This window comes from Pistacia vera, unplaced genomic scaffold (genome assembly GCF_008641045.1).
Source record: "Pistacia vera cultivar Batoury unplaced genomic scaffold, PisVer_v2 Contig133, whole genome shotgun sequence".
Classification (NCBI taxonomy): Eukaryota; Viridiplantae; Streptophyta; class Magnoliopsida; order Sapindales; family Anacardiaceae; genus Pistacia; species Pistacia vera.
This window is the reverse complement of record NW_022195391.1, coordinates 425,579-442,014: the sequence shown is the minus strand read 5'-3', so window position 1 is coordinate 442,014 and position 16,436 is coordinate 425,579. Positions and strand designations below refer to the sequence as shown.

At 33.5% G+C, this 16,436-nt stretch overlaps 2 protein-coding genes across 2 annotated transcripts; both read right to left on the bottom strand.

Moving 5' to 3' along the window:
• On the bottom strand, positions 1-3,758 carry LOC116122291 (oligopeptide transporter 1-like). The gene is made up of 8 exons (XM_031408159.1): positions 3,674-3,758; positions 2,972-3,058; positions 2,356-2,801; positions 2,160-2,257; positions 1,507-2,079; positions 1,152-1,419; positions 875-1,057; positions 1-791 (listed from the first exon to the last, which is right to left on the bottom strand). Exons 1-8 carry the CDS (start codon positions 3,756-3,758, stop codon positions 171-173), a joined length of 2,361 nt encoding a protein of 786 aa, XP_031264019.1. The 3' UTR covers positions 1-170.
• Positions 3,759-8,027: 4,269 nt separating this feature from the next.
• Positions 8,028-12,357, bottom strand: LOC116122290 (oligopeptide transporter 1-like). Its single transcript, XM_031408157.1, has 7 exons — positions 12,267-12,357; positions 10,934-11,376; positions 10,746-10,843; positions 9,382-9,954; positions 9,027-9,294; positions 8,750-8,932; positions 8,028-8,666 (listed from the first exon to the last, which is right to left on the bottom strand). The coding sequence occupies exons 1-7, from the start codon at positions 12,355-12,357 to the stop codon at positions 8,046-8,048; spliced, it is 2,277 nt and encodes a 758-aa protein (XP_031264017.1). The 3' UTR covers positions 8,028-8,045.
• Positions 12,358-16,436: the final 4,079 nt, after the last annotated feature.

Genomic DNA, 16,436 nt, shown 5'->3' with positions numbered 1-16,436 from the left:
CAAATACTCATACAAACAAATCCATTTGTTCAAATCACTCGGATTTTGGTTACCGTCCAAGACAACCTAAACTTATTAACAAATTACATGCGAATAATATGCACAATCTGTATCATCCTTGGAGATTGAGAAGGAGAATTTCTCAAGCTTTCTCAGGCATTTAAGAAATGTCAAAGCACAGGGCATCCATGGACTTCAATTCCTGGAGCGATGGGGCACTTAGCCAGAGGGCAATGGTCAGTGCTATCCAAACCCCACCATTCTGGGCCAAAAATGTCATGTGATTGAAGGGTGAAATAGAGCAACACACCCATGAAGGCAAGCCCAGCATCCAAAGCAGCTGATAAAATGTAATTATATCTAGCCCACCACATTTTATATCTTCTGAAAATGTAGAAGTTGAAGAAGATTCCAACAGCTCCCCAGCTAAGGTAATGCACAGCTTTAGCGTATGGCATGTAGAGTGGCCCTGCCAGGATGATCGGCGTGTGGATGTTCTTGATCCATTTCTTTTCTGGGTATTTTCGTGAGAGGAGCCATCCGGGAACTGGGGCGAGGAGGCCTATTAGGAAGAACCAGTTGAGTCCCGGGTAGATGCCTCGGTTCGTGAACATTCTGAGAGGTCCTACAATGCCCCAGATGATTGAAGCATTGTAGAAAACATCATCTCCAGGACATGTCCAGGGACTCCCCTCTGGCAGCAAATTTGTGTCACAAATGTTGGGAATGGTTGTGAGAAGCCACCAGGATGTGCCAAAGTAGACGGTTGAAGCAACAATAGTTCCTACTAACTGAAAATACATATTGACAAAGGTGAAAGGACAGAAATTATAGCATTAAAAAAAAATCTGAAAACTTAGTGAATTACATTTACCTGTACAATGAACATGGATTTGGGAGGGATTTTCATATAGTGGCCTAATTTGAAATATCCAATAAAACTGAGAGCTTGCACCATGCTAATACGGCCATAAGTCCTGAAAACTACATTGGCTAGAGTCCTACCAGGATACATGTACCCTATGATTAACTCTTTAATCACATTTACCCGTGGTCCCTGCAGATTAATTACACAATTTTTATTGAGAAATATTAGCTTCTGAGTTGTCGTGTCTTATACGCGTAAAATTAGAGTAAATTTTGGAAAATACCATGTTTGTGGTTGCTTGAATCACCCCAACAGGTAATGTGAAGAAGAATGCTATGAAACAGGCTAGTATGAGTCCCCACCATGGAAGCTGAAATTGTTTACCGAATCCTTCACATTCAAAGATTGAAAGCGCGAACTTTATTAGCAAGATAAGCTGGAACCACCATTGAGGTACTTCATCATAGTTCTTCTTCATTAGTCTTGTGTGCACATCCCCAAAATGATCTTTAGATGCAGCAGTTGTTTTCTTCCACATTTGCCAAATTGTCCTAGGCAAGACAATTATCAATAGTTCATCAGAAACTTCAACATGTAGAATGAGAAATCAAGATCATACTATTAAAGATGATGCTTACTTTCCATCAAACAATGCAACATGGGAAAGACTAGACGTCAAGGCGGCAAAGCTTAGTCCATAAGTGAATGCAAACAGGACACTGAGATAGAGTTTGCTATACTCATCATAGCCAGCTTTATTGAACTCAAAAGTTTTCTCATTGATGATTCTGCTGATGTTGTAAGTTTGGCCATTGGAATCAAAAGTGTGTGAGGAAAATAAGGGAAATTTCTTGGCATCATAAACATTAGTCCAGTAAGAAATTGGAATAAGCACATAAAGGCACAAAAAGAACCCAACTAAGGTATTAGCAATGGCAAAGAAGGGAGTGGCTAGAGGACTTCCCAAAAAGCTGGCAACAGTAGACCAATCAAGGCCAAATGAACCAATGCCTAGTCCATTCAAACCTGAACCAAGCTTCTGTGCAGTGATTGAGTCTTTCCATATCCAACACACAAAGGAGAGAGAGCTTAGTGTTGGGAAAAGATAGCCTGGAATGATATAATACGCGTAGCTTGATATCGAAACAAGGAGGAAAAATTGTAGCCTGGTTACTCCTCCTCTAGGCCTCGTTTCCTTTTCGTGCAACGCCCTGCAGATCGCGTAAGCTTTGCAATATCAGAAAGTAGCTGAAAACTTCAAGTCTTTGCATATGGTTTTGTTGGTTAATACCTTAACAGAGAAACTTGTGCCAGGTTTGTTGGCCACCACATGTATGGAGAGTCAACAAGGTATTTTCTGAATAAGCCAGCCCATCCATATCCAAGCAACTGAATTACACATTAAAAAACAAAAGAATCAATCTCAAATTTGAAATCAAACAGGCTTGGAATCTCCAAAAAAAAAAAAAAAATGCACAAAAATCTACCTGAGTTGTTTGAATTAACAACATTGCTGCCACTGGGTGCAGCTGTCTACGATAGAAAGCCTTGACGCTTGTAATGATGCTCACTGCATAAACGCCGCTGGAGCCACAGCCGGCGAAAATGGTGATCAACGCGTGTTCTTTCAGGTTAAAAGGCCCCGGATTCAGCGAAAACGACAATGGTGTGAAGGGAATTCGGAATTGTTTTTCCGGAAGAGTTGCAGCCATAAATTTTCCTATTGGTAGGACAAGAATTTGGGCTGAAACTGAACCTACAGAGAGCTGATTCTGGCGGTAACCAAAAAATTGGTTTACAAATGCTAAAAGGAAACATGAAGTTAGTCCCAGAACCCATGTTCTGAAGGTTAAAGCTGGTTGTGTGGGATCATCAGTTATGGGAACTGTGAGCCTAACTTCCTCAATTGGGTTGTCATTGATATATTCATCTCCTACATCAGAAAATAGATTAGCGAATCAGAATCAAAGTGTAATGTTCAACAAATGAAACAAACCAAAGTGTAAAACTGATCTAAGTATAAAGTTCCATGTGCGAGGAAAGTGAAATAAGAAAATAAATTTCAAGGAATAAAATTTTAATATCTTGCATGATGGGGTTAACCTAAGCCATGGTTGCCCTTGATAGTTGTCAGAGGGACACAATGAACTTTACTCTCTATAGAATCTGTCAGGACAGACTTCCTGACTCCTAAGACCAAGTAACAAGAGACTGCATGACCGCGAATCCAAGACTCCGGAGACAGTTGGTAGACACAAAGAACCTAAACATAACGAGTCTTATTGACACGATATGTCCTGACCCTCCCTATCTCGTAGGCTTCGGATGTACCCATGAGACTCAGGTGACCGAGATGTGGGGAAATTATGAAACCTATTTATGAATTAAAATATTATAAAACTCTTCTATTTAAAACATTTATAAACACTCTTTTTTGTTTCTCACAAATACATATAACATCATTTGCAAATAAATAAATGCAACATAATTTTTTACAAAATGAAACCTACGGTATCAGATTTTTCTATATCTTTTATAATCTAAAACATGAAATAAATACATGATGAAAAAACATAAACTTTGCTGTAGAAAATAAAACACAACTCTTACTCTTCGAAAAATCTATCTATGGATAATAAACACATATGACATAAAGAGAAAAATGAGTTCTCGGACCAATGCATGGTGCCATGAATATATACGAAGAAACATTTTAGTAATAGTTTGTGGTACATATTATCCTTTATAAAATATATCTATACAGAACAAACACCATGTAAATAAAGAGAAAGAGAAGAATAATACCTCTAACAATGATGTCAGTATTATGAGTTTGAGAATACTTTCTACGAGGAACAGAAGTGTCTTCAACATTGTGACTACTTGCCATTTCCATTTCTCTTTCTCTCCAAAGGCAATGGCAATCCTTCAAGGATTGCTGGGCTAGCCAAAACACTCTCTAAATGTCTAGTATGTATATATTTTCACAGACTTCGCTGTGGCAATCTGGATACTTTATACTGGTTTCAAAAATAAAGAGAAGAATTTGTACCAAAACTTTGCTTTCTCTAGATCAACATGATCGATTATAGTTAGAGTTTTGATAACATTTTTTGATAATACTACAAGGACATTATTGAACAAAAAATCACATGCAAAAGTTAGTGGACTATTTGCTAAAGCTTATTCAAAGTCTTCTAATAAAAACAAGTGTGGAAATTGTAATAAAAACAAGTGTGGAAATTGTAATAAAACTTTCAAAAGAAAATAAGTGTGAAAATTGCAATAAAAAGAGGTCAAGTTGTGTTAATTGATTTTATGAAATTGGTGGCCAACAATTCTCCATTGTTTCTTTCACATACATCCTATCATTAAGTGTGGAAATTGTAATAAAACTTCCAAAAGAAAATAAATTTTTGTTATTTTGAGATGAATAGACCACTAAGAGGTCAAGCCGTGTTATTATTAAACTGTAATTGATAATTCGTTTATTTACACAAAATTTTATTTTTAATAGTTATTTTTAATGGTAAACTGTGATTGATAAATGATTTATTTACACAAAATTTAATTTTTAATAGTTACAATAGTTACTTTTAATGGTAAACTGCGATTCATAAATCATTTATTTACACAAAATGAATCAAATAAAATGGAGATATATTGATATGATGTGATCTAAGAACAAAATAATAAGCTAGCTACATTATTATAACTCTTGAATTTGTGAAAAATCATGTTATCACTTATGACAAACATAAAAAGAGAAATCACTACATATTTTTACGAATAAAAGTTTGGATTTGCTTTCATAAAAGTGGTACACTAATTTAGACTATAAATTGAAGAGATAAAAGCTTAAGCGTTTAGGTGGGATGTCAATTTAACATGGTATCAGAGCCAAAAGTCTCACGTTTGAATCCCCACATACAAACTGAATAAAGAAAAAAAAATTCAAGTTTGATGTGAGAGGGCCTATTGGTCTTAATATATGTTGAACCCTCACTTACAAGCTTAAGCTTTTATGTGGGATGATAACTTAACAGTGTCAAACCTCATGCAAGTTGAGAGCTTGGATTTTTTCTACAACTTCAGTAGTTAATGACCATGAAGATAGTAACTTCATTGACATAGGCATCTTTTATATTATTTTACCATGATTTACATAATTATGTTCTTGGAGTTTTTTTGTAGTCCTCTATATAAATCCTCATTGGATAACTTCCTCCTATTATCTTATTATAGACTATTTCTTTTGACAATTTTATGATCAAAATATGTAGTTGTTTTATATGTACCTTAAATTTTCTATTTTCTATTTTAATTAAAATCATTCAGTAAGCAATTTCCAATTAAATTTTGATAAATTTCTCTAGTACTATATATATGTTACTTAGAACACATATATGAATATGGTATTTGAAATGATAAATTTGCGAGAGATAGGATTAAATTAACTTGAATATTATTTACAAATAAAAGATCATCATTGGAGTTTATCAAACCATGTTTTCACTTTCATAAAATGAATATTGTGGATGAATTCAAATTAAGAGGAAAAGATTTATTTTGCAGAAGAAAATAATGAAGAAATGCAGAAGTTTGAAGAAGTCTTATAACTGGAAAAGGAGTGTCGTTAACTTTCAGTTACAAGAAGACGGAAATGCAGTCTCTTAATATTCCATTAGTCACTTAAGTAGAACGAGAGCGTTTCATTATATACAATTGAAATGAAATGTTTCACAATTTCAGATCAATAGGAAAGGTTTCCCTTATTTAAGACATTAGTGTTCATCATTCTGGGTTTAGAATCAACGGTTAGAAACTTATTAATTTGTGTTTGTTGATCTAAATTTGATAAAGATTGCCAGCCTGGCATTGTTTGTATTGTCTATACAGAAATACTGTAATCTGAAATTCAACAAGAAAAACAGTAGTTCTCAAAAGTTTTCTGAAGTTTTCTCAAATCATTTTAATTAAGTACCAAAAGAATCTACACTTAGTAGAAACTAACCCAAAGTGTCAATTTATACAGCACACACCCAAAAAAATTACAAGCAAAGATTTGTGGACGTTCACTAAAGCTTAGTCAAAGTCTTTTAACAAAAACAACTGTGTGATTGTAACTTGTCTAGCAAGTTGGACTTGGATACATCACTAGAGAAAGTTAAACTTGTTAATTAATTTTTTGGAATTGATGTGCCAGTCATCCATCCTTTCAACGGCATTTTTATCATTTAGTGTGGTTATTTTAAAAAGAACTAAAACAAAGACAAAACGTGCATTAAAAATGTAATAAATTAAAAAGTTCAGTTATATTTCATGAATTAAAAAGTTCAGTTATATTTCACAAAAGTGATATACTAATTTAAACTTTAAATTGAAGAAATAAAATAAAATTTTAATCAATACAGCTGAGATCCTTACATGCTTTTATAAATTATGTACGTAGTGTTGGAACTTAAATATTATTGTTAAGCCCTCAAGAGAATTTTTTCTTAAATATTAAAAGTAAGAGTAAACGATTTCTTTCCCACCCAAGGTTTACCTTAATGACACTTTCCCACCCAATAAGTTTCAAACTATTACTTTCTCACCTACAGTTAATATTCTGTTACTACCTAAAGCTGATTCTGGCCGATTCCGATGGCAAAAATTATATCTGTTACCACAATTTAAATCTCGGATCTCCTCTTTACAAAACTTTTCTCACTCTGACACCTGCTTTCTCGTCGGTTACTAGCCACTGTAAAGTTAGAATTTCCTGTTCATAACTGATTTCATGCGGCGAATATCCGATCGGTCACCATCATTCGATCCACCGGTCTCAACTCTACAAAAATCCTCTTACCTTAGCTCCTAGTAACTCATCGAACGTCGGTTGAGAAAGTGAAGTATATTTTGGGTATTAACGAAATATAAACTTTGGGTGAGAAAGTGATATTTTAAAACTTTTTGGGTAGGAAAAATGTCATTAATTAAAGCAAACCTTAGGTGGGAAAAAGTCGTTTACTCTTAAAAGTAATTGGTGTTAGATATCTCAATTATTTAATTTCAAAGGATTTGATTTGTAAAGGGAAAGTGGACTTAGTTACTTCTAAGTACTAAAAGAAGTTCTCTCATGGCCTTGAATGTGTAGTAGTTGAGATAAGGATGCACAAAAAGTCCAATTGCACGTCTTGATTTAACTCCTAATAATGATTCTCTTAATTCCACTTTAAACGGAAACAATCTAGGTAGGCGTTGAATGTTGAATACGAGGTTAGAACCATTTGTCACTTTCTTGAACAGTTGGCTGCCTGTCACTTGCTTTTCGATTCCATGACACCACCTGATCCAAAGGCCCTGGAACATTTCCCAGCCCATTTTGGACCACATTTTGGTAGGTGTCACAGGTCCATAATATGTTGATGTGACTCATTTTTATTATTTATTTTTTAATGGAGTAAACAATTTTTTTCTCACCTAAATAATAGTTTAATAACACTTTTCCATTTACAAACATTTAAAATACCACTTTATTACCTACATTTATATTATATTTTTGATTGTAACCTCGTTGCAATCTCACATCACCATTATTCTCTTATTTGATCACCATTCACCAAAACCCCTCAAACCATACTCTTATCGATCCATTCAATTGTTGGCAATAGAGCTATTAGAGTTTGCGCAACCGTCTCTCCCAAATCAAATTATGATAAATCCCAACTACTAAAATTCAACCTTCTGCCATCGAAAGATTCATCAATCTCCCCGCTTCAAAAGCTCTAATAGTTTATACCGAGTTTGCTCTTCGTTTGCCATCGAAATATAAAATTTGGGTATTAAAGTGGTAGTTTAAAAGTCTGTCGATAGGAAAGTATTATTAATTTATTATTTGGGTAGAAAAAAATTGTTAACTCTTTTTAATAATCTTATCATGTGCCTTTAAAACATATACGGTGTAACTCTATTTTACATGCAATAGATGTTATTATTGAATAAAAGTTTTTGATATTTGATCAAGCCAATACTCATACAAACAAATCCATTTGTTCAAATCACTCGGATTTTAGTTACCGTCCAAGACAACCTAAACTTATTAACAAATTACGTGCGAGTAATATGCACAATCTGTATCATCCTTGGAGAGTGAGAAGGAATTTCTCAAGCTTTCTCAGGCATTTAAGAAATGTCAAAGCACAGGGCATCCATGGACTTCAATTCCTGGAGCGATGGGGCACTTAGCCAGAGGGCAATGGTCAGTGCTATCCAAACCCCACCATTCTGGGCCAAAAATGTCATGTGATTGAAGGGTGAAATAGAGCAACACACCCATGAAGGCAAGCCCAGCATCCAAAGCAGCTGATAAAATGTAATTATATCTAGCCCACCACATTTTATATCTTCTGAAAATGTAGAAGTTGAAGAAGATTCCAACAGCTCCCCAGCTAAGGTAATGCACAGCTTTAGCGTATGGCATGTAGAGTGGCCCTGCCAGGATGATCGGCGTGTGGATGTTCTTGATCCATTTCTTTTCTGGGTATTTTCGTGAGAGGAGCCATCCGGGAACTGGGGCGAGGAGGCCTATTAGGAAGAACCAGTTGAGTCCCGGGTAGACGCCTCGGTTCGTGAACATTCTGAGAGGTCCTACAATGCCCCAGATGATTGAAGCATTGTAGAAACCATCATCCCCGGGACATGTCCAGGGACTCCCCTCTGGCAGCAAATTTGTGTCACAAATGTTGGGAATGGTTGTGAGAAGCCACCAGGATGTGCCAAAGTAGACGGTTGAAGCAACAATAGTTCCTACTAACTGAAAATACATATTGACAAAGGTGAAAGGACAGAAATTATAGCATTAAAAAAAAATCTGAAAACTTAGTGAATTACATTTACCTGTACAATGAACATGGATTTGGGAGGGATTTTCATATAGTGGCCTAATTTGAAATATCCAATAAAACTGAGAGCTTGCACCATGCTAATACGGCCATAAGTCCTGAAAACTACATTGGCTAGAGGCCTACCAGGATACATGTACCCTATGATTAACTCTTTAATCACATTTAGCCGTGGTCCCTGCAGATTAATTACACAATTTTTATTGAGAAATATTAGCTTCTGAGTTGTCGTGTCTTATACGCGTAAAATTAGAGTAAATTTTGGAAAATACCATGTTTGTGGTTGCTTGAATCACCCCAACAGGTAATGTGAAGAAGAATGCTATGAAACAGGCTAGTATGAGTCCCCACCATGGAAGCTGAAACTGTTTACCGAATCCTTCACAAGCAAAGACTGAAAGCGCGAACGTTAGTAGCAAGATAAGCTGGAACCACCATTGAGGTACTTCATCATAGTTCTTCTTCATTAGTCTTGTGTGCACATCCCCAAAATGATCTTTAGATGCGGCAGTTGTTTTCTTCCACATTTGCCAAATTGTCCTGGTCAAGATGATTATCAATAGTTCATCAGAAACATCAACATGTAGAATGAGAAATCAAGATCATACTATTAAAGATGATGCTTACTTTCCATCAAACAATGCAACATGGGAAAGACTAGACGTCAAGGCGGCAAAGCTTAGTCCATAAGTGAATGCAAACAGGACACTGAGATAGAGTTTACTATACTCATCATAGCCAGCTTTATTGAACTCAAAGGTTTTCTCATTGATGATTCTGCTGATGTTGTAAGTTTGGCCATTGGAATCAAAAGTGTGAGAGGAAAATAAGGGAAATTTCTTGGCATCATAAACATTAGTCCAGTAAGAAATTGGAATAAGCACATAAAGGCACAAAAAGAACCCAACTAAGATATTAGCAATGGCAAAGAAGGGAGTGGCCAGAGGACTTCCCAAAAAGCTGGCGACAGTAGACCAATCAAGGCCAAATGAACCAATGCCTAGTCCATTCAAACCTGAACCAAGCTTCTGTGCAGTGATTGAGTCTTTCCATATCCAACACACAAAGGAGAGAGAGCTTAGTGTTGGGAAAAGATAGCCTGGAATGATATAATAAGCGTAGCTTGATATCGAAACAAGGAGGAAAAATTGTAGCCTGGTTACTCCTCCTCTAGGCCTCGTTTCCTTTTCGTGCAACGCCCTGCAGATCGCGTAAGCTTTGCAATATCAGAAAGTAGCTAAATATGTTGAAGATATGCATCAAAAGTGCTGTAAAAAAGAAGATGAAGATTTGATCCATCAGTTTTGAATGGTTAAGAAAGGTACACGGGTGAAAACTGATGTTTAGTTATTGAATGTTGTCATGTTAAGTTCCATCTTAACCGTCAAGCTAGTTTTGTGATGTTACCCCTTTAAAAATCTATAAAAAATGATTGAGTGTGAAGTTGTAATATGGCACATGTATGAGTTTTTTATGAATGAAATTTATCTTTTCTCATGCATGTGTTCATCTTTATGAAATTAGAAGCCTGAGACTTGATTTGTTTGGCTTACAATTGCCAACAAAATTGTTGAAGTATGAATGTTTAGGTAGAGGATGAAGATGTCATGGCATAAAAAAAGGCCGTGGTGAGAAGATGGCAGAAGAAGAATGCCGCAGCATAGATAAAGATGAAATCTGGGACTACAATTTTAGATTGAGTTAAATTGTAGTTAATTTCAGTTTTACTTAAACTTCTTTTAAGTTATTGTTTATTTGTTTAGTTATGTTTTAACTTCATTTAAATGTTTATGTAAGTTATGAAATCTTATCCATTTACAACTGTATAAAAAGGGATCCTAAGATGAATGTATTAAGGAAAAATATTGAGAGAAAATATTAAAGTTAAATTTATTGTTTTAGATTTTAGAAGCCATAAACTTGATTTTCTTGGCTTCTAAATTCTAACAAAAAACTTTTAAGTTTTTGCATATGGTTTTGTTGGTTAATACCTGAACAGAGAAACTTGTACCAGGTTTGATGGCCACCACATGTATGGAGAGTCAACAAGGTATTTTCTGAATAAGCCAGCCCATCCATATCCAAGCAACTGAATTACACATTAAAAAACAAAAGAATCAATCTCAAATTTGGAATAAAACAGGCCTGGAATCTTAAAAAAAAATGCACAAAAATCTACCTGAGTTGTTTGAATTAACAACATTGCTGCCGCTGGGTGCAACTGTCTGCGATAGAAAGCCTTGACACTTGTAATGATGCTCACTGCATAAACGCCGCTGGAGCCACAGCCGGCGAAAATGGTGATCAACGCGTGTTCTTTCAGGTTAAAAGGCCCCGGATTCAGCGAAAACGACCATGGTGTGAAGGGAATTCGGAATTGTTTTTCCGGAAGGGTTGCAGCCATAAATTTTCCTATTGGTAGGACAAGAATTTGAGCTGAAACTGAACCCACATACAGCTGATTCTGGCGGTAACCAAAAAATTGGTTTACAAATGCTAGAAGGAAACATGAAGTAAGTCCCAGAACCCATGTTCTGAAGGTTAAAGCTGGTTGTGTGGGATCATCAGTTATTGGAACTGTGAGCCTAACTTCCTCAATTGGGTTATCACTAATATATTCATCTACATCAGAAAATAGATTAACGAATCAGAATCAAATCAAAGTGTAATTTTCAAAAAATGAAACAGACCAAAGTATAAAACTGATCAAAATGTAAAGTACCACGTACGGGGAAAATGAAATTAGAAAATAAATTTTAAGGAATAAAATCTAAGCCATGGTTGCCATTGATAGTTGTCAAAGAGACATAATGAACTTTTATAGAATCTGTCAGGACAGACTTCCTGACTCATAACATAGTTTTAAAGCCCGGCTCGGCCCGGCTGATTGAATTGGTTCGACTGATAATCAGTGGCTAAACCGGGTCGGTTCATGTAAAAAACCGGAAATAGCATTTGACTTGCTTCTACCTGTGGTTGAACCAGTTTTTTTCCAATGAACACCGGTTCAACCGGTATAACCTAGGTTGCTACAGTAAAATATTAAAAAAATAATAAAATTAAAAGTAACCCATTTTAGCTTTTTTCTTCTCCCTTCCCCATTTTTATTCAACAAAACCAACACAACATAGAAGAAAAAAAAAAAAAAAAACCCATTAAAAATTAAAATCTACATTTAAAAAAAAAATATGTTTTTTTGGTAATGTCATGCTAACATCAACATAATGATGTGTAGGTAGGACCGTTTGACCTGTAAAACCCGTGACCCGATAGCTTGGCTGAGTTGCCCCTCGGGTCAGGTTTTAAAACCTTCTAAAGACCAATTACTCGATGGCGAATCCAAGACTCTGGAGATAGCTAGTGCCGTCAAAGGATTGAAAGAAAAAAAAATGCTCACAAGCCTAAACATAATGAGTCTTTACAAGAATATAATAAGTTATCCAGCCTATGCATGGTGCCATGAATATAACAAACTCCAAGTAAATGAATAGAGAGAGAAGAATATATAATACCTCTGACAATGATCTCCGTTTCATGAATTTGAGAATACTTAGTGGGAGGAACAGAAGTGTCTTCAACATTGTGACGACTTGCCAATTCCATTTCTCTTTCTCTCCAAAGGCAATGGCAATGGCAATGGCAATCCTTCAAGGATTGCTGGGCTAGCCAAAACACTCTCTAAATGTCTAATATGTATATATTTTCACAGACTTCTCTCTGGATATTTGGATACTTTATACTGGTTTCAAATATAAAGAGAAGAATTTGTACAAACTTTGCTTTATCTAGATCAACATGATTGATTATAGTTAGAGGCTTGATAACATTTTTAGATAATATTTTACTTGTGAACTTTGTTGTTGTTGGTGGTGGTGGTGGTGGTCGTGAGGGTATAGAGTTATCTTCAACCTAACATTCTAAACAAATATAACTAAATCAAATCCTATATTTAAACAAGATTAAGCCCTAATTAGAGCTAATCAATGATACGTATAGAAGAATAACGTTATTCTAATACCCTCTTTCAAGTTCATCGAATCGGGACTATTTTTATATATAGCATCCAAGTTGTACAAAATTAATGCATTATTAAGAGAATAATCATTTTTCTTACAAAAATTATTATATATTAAGTTGAATTTTGAATTAATTTTTTTTTTATCAAAACTCTTCAAATCTAAAAAAGTTATTTACCTTGATAAATTAATAACGTTGATTAAATAATATTTTTGGTAGGTCCAAACTTATGATCACTATGGTGAATTAATAATTCCCCAAAAAAACATATAGGTACCACTTGATATATAAATTAATAATCTCTTTATACATCAAAATTATATACTATATACAAGACTCAATTAGGAGATCTAACAGTTATTTCCTATAGCACATTAACTATACAAAATATGTACATATATTAAGTTCAGCGTTTTGGAAAAGAAAAATAAACTATGCCTCGATAAATTAATAATTTATTATTTTATTCTATTAAATAATATATCGATTAATTAATAAATTTTCATGGTTTCAAAGATATATATTTAACCCTCAAAATATTTATTCTTGAGCTATAATAAGTAAATTATATAAAGATCATGGGGGTGTTCACATTATTCTTTAATAGGTTATTTTAACTTATTTTAACATGCCCTACTGGTTAAATGTTTGGTGAATAAAAGATAAAAATCCCGATGGATCAGATTCATAAATCTTTTTGAAAAATTTAAACAGTTCCAGAGAATTTCATGCAGCTAAAAGAGAAGGGAAAATTCTTAATTTTCAATTTGTATTTGGATGTAATCAGGGATGTATTCAGATTCTAGCTGTTTCTCTCTTGGATATTCTTTTGTCCTTGTTGAGATAACTAATTACATATCAGAATAGTAATTTTTTTTTGCAATGGATTATTTCAAATCAGAATAGGATAAGTGTATCTCACTCGTGGTGACGTGATATTCTATGATTGGATGGTCGTACAAATTTTGGATGTATAGTATTGCCGTTATAATAGAAATTAATAGTAAATATTTTGAATCTATCTTCCTTTAGAGTTAATCAATTATACGTATAGAAGGGTAACATTATCCTAATACCCTCTTTCAAGTTCTTCGATCAACATTATCTTTATATATAGCATCCAAGTTATACAAAATTAATGCATTATTAAGAGAATAATTATTCGCTTACGAACATTATTATATATTCAGTTAAATTTTGAATTAATTTCAATCTTAATTGTTATATTTAACACCCAAAATATTTATTCTTTAACTATAATAAGTAAAGTATATAAAATACGTAATCTATAAATAATATTAAATGAGAAAATTATTTATATTGCTGAGTTATTTTTTAAAAATAAATATTTTATTTATTTAATTTTTAAATCCTCTACAACTACTTTTATACCATTACATAATTTTTTTTTTTTTGGATAATCGAGGATGTCTAAACCAGTTTGTGAGTATCTTAATTAATCCTTTGAGACCCTGAAACTATTAATATGATAAAAATTCCAATAATCATTATATTAAGGGTTGTGAGGACTCGAATTGAGGAGATCTAGACAGTCTCCTAGTATTTACTTGGACTTAACAAAAGAGAAAAAGAAAAAACCTTTAATAAAATAAAGGTAAGCCTAGCTTGTGCCCCTTTGTTGTGCAATGCACCAAAGATCATGCAAAAAGAAATATTATTTTATATTAAAAATAATAATAATTTTTATGCATAGTATTTTGTGCAATGACTATAAACCATGGCTTATGTGTGCCCTCCTCAAGCTTTACCCATAAAATAAAGCAAGCCATTGTTCATCATTTCCCACATCTAAACCTTGCCCATCTCCTCGAATTTTGAACTCATTCCCACCAAAGTTTCCATGTCAAGTAATCAAAAATCACAATCCCTAACACAAAAACCATGATAATTTGAGCATTTTTTTAGTGGTCTTCTGTCGTTTCTTAATTGCATGCTGCGGTCTAGGCATTATAGACAAATGAGCTTAATCACTTCAGGAAATTGAGTTTGACCCTCTTTCCATATTCGTCTCCATGGAAATTACTTGGTCAATAAAGATCATGAGAGTGTTCACATTATTCTTTAATAGGTTATTTTAACTTGTTTGAACATGCCCTACAGGTTAAATGTTTGGTGAATAAAAGATAAAAATCCCGATGGATCAGATTCATAAATCTTCTTGAAAAACTTAAACAGTTCGAGAGACTTTCATGCAACTAAAAGAAAAGGGAAAATTCTTAATTTTCCCTTTGTATTTGGATGCAATCAGGGATGTATTCAGATTCTAGCTGTTTCTCTCTTGGACATTCTTTTTTCCTTGTTGAGATAAGTGCTTACAAATCAGAATAGTAATTCTTATTGCAATGGATTATTTCAAATCAGAATAGGATAAGTGTATCTCACTAATAACCTCAATTAAATAATATTTTTGGATGGTCTCAACTTTGGACCAATGTGGTAAATTAATAATTCGCTAAAAAACATATAGGTATCACTTGATATATAAATTAATAATCTCCTTATATATCAAAATTATATACTATATACATGACTCAATTAGGAGGCTTTTGAACTATTCCTTATACCACATTAACTCCTAACTGTAAGACAGGTTGATGATGTTTCTTTTAACAACTATTTTTTATATCACATTAACTATACATAATATATACATGCATTAAGTTTAATGTTTTATAAAAAAAAAAAAAAAAAAAAAAATAACAATGCCTCGATAAATTAATAATTTATTAATTTATACGATTAAATAATATATCAATTAATTAATAAATTTTCATGATTCCGAAGATATATATTTACCCCTCTAAATATTTATTATTCAACTATAATAAGTAAATTATGTAAAATACGTAATCTACAAATAATATTGAAAGAGAAAATTATTTATTGTGCTTTGTAATTAATTTTTTAAACTCATTCCCACATTGATAATTTGAGCACTTTTTGGCGGTCTTTCTGACGTGCCTTAATTGCATGCCACGATCTAGGCATTATAGATTCCATAAGAGATTAAAACATCTCAAATGAGCTTAATCACTTCAGGAAATTGAGTTTGACCCTCTTTCCATATTCATCTCCATGAAAATTACTTGGTCAATAAAGAAAGATCATGAGAGTGTTCACATTATTCTTTAATAGGTTATTTTAACTTGCTTTAACATGCCCTACAGGTTAAATGTTTGGTGAATAAAAGATAAAAATCCCGATGGATCAGATTCATAAATCTTCTTGAAAAACTTAAACAGTTTGAGAGACTTTCATGCAACTAAAATTCTTAATTTTCAATTTGTATTTGGATGCAATCAGGGATGTATTCAGATTCTAGCTGTTTCTCTCTTGGACATTCTTTTTTTCCTTATTGAGATAACTGCTTACAAATTGTAATTCTTATTGCAATGGATTATTTCAAATCAGAATAGGGTAAGTGTATCTCACTCGCGGTGACATGCATTATATGATTGGATGATCATACAAACTTTGGATGTATGGTTAATATTTTGAATCTATTTTCATTTATTGCATTAATGAATCTTAATTAATAGTTTTTTTTGTAATGCAAGCTGGCTAATTTTCATGATTCCTTCTCTGAGATAAACTGCAATAAGAATAGAAATTTATCCAGCCTGTGCACAGTATATACGTAGCAA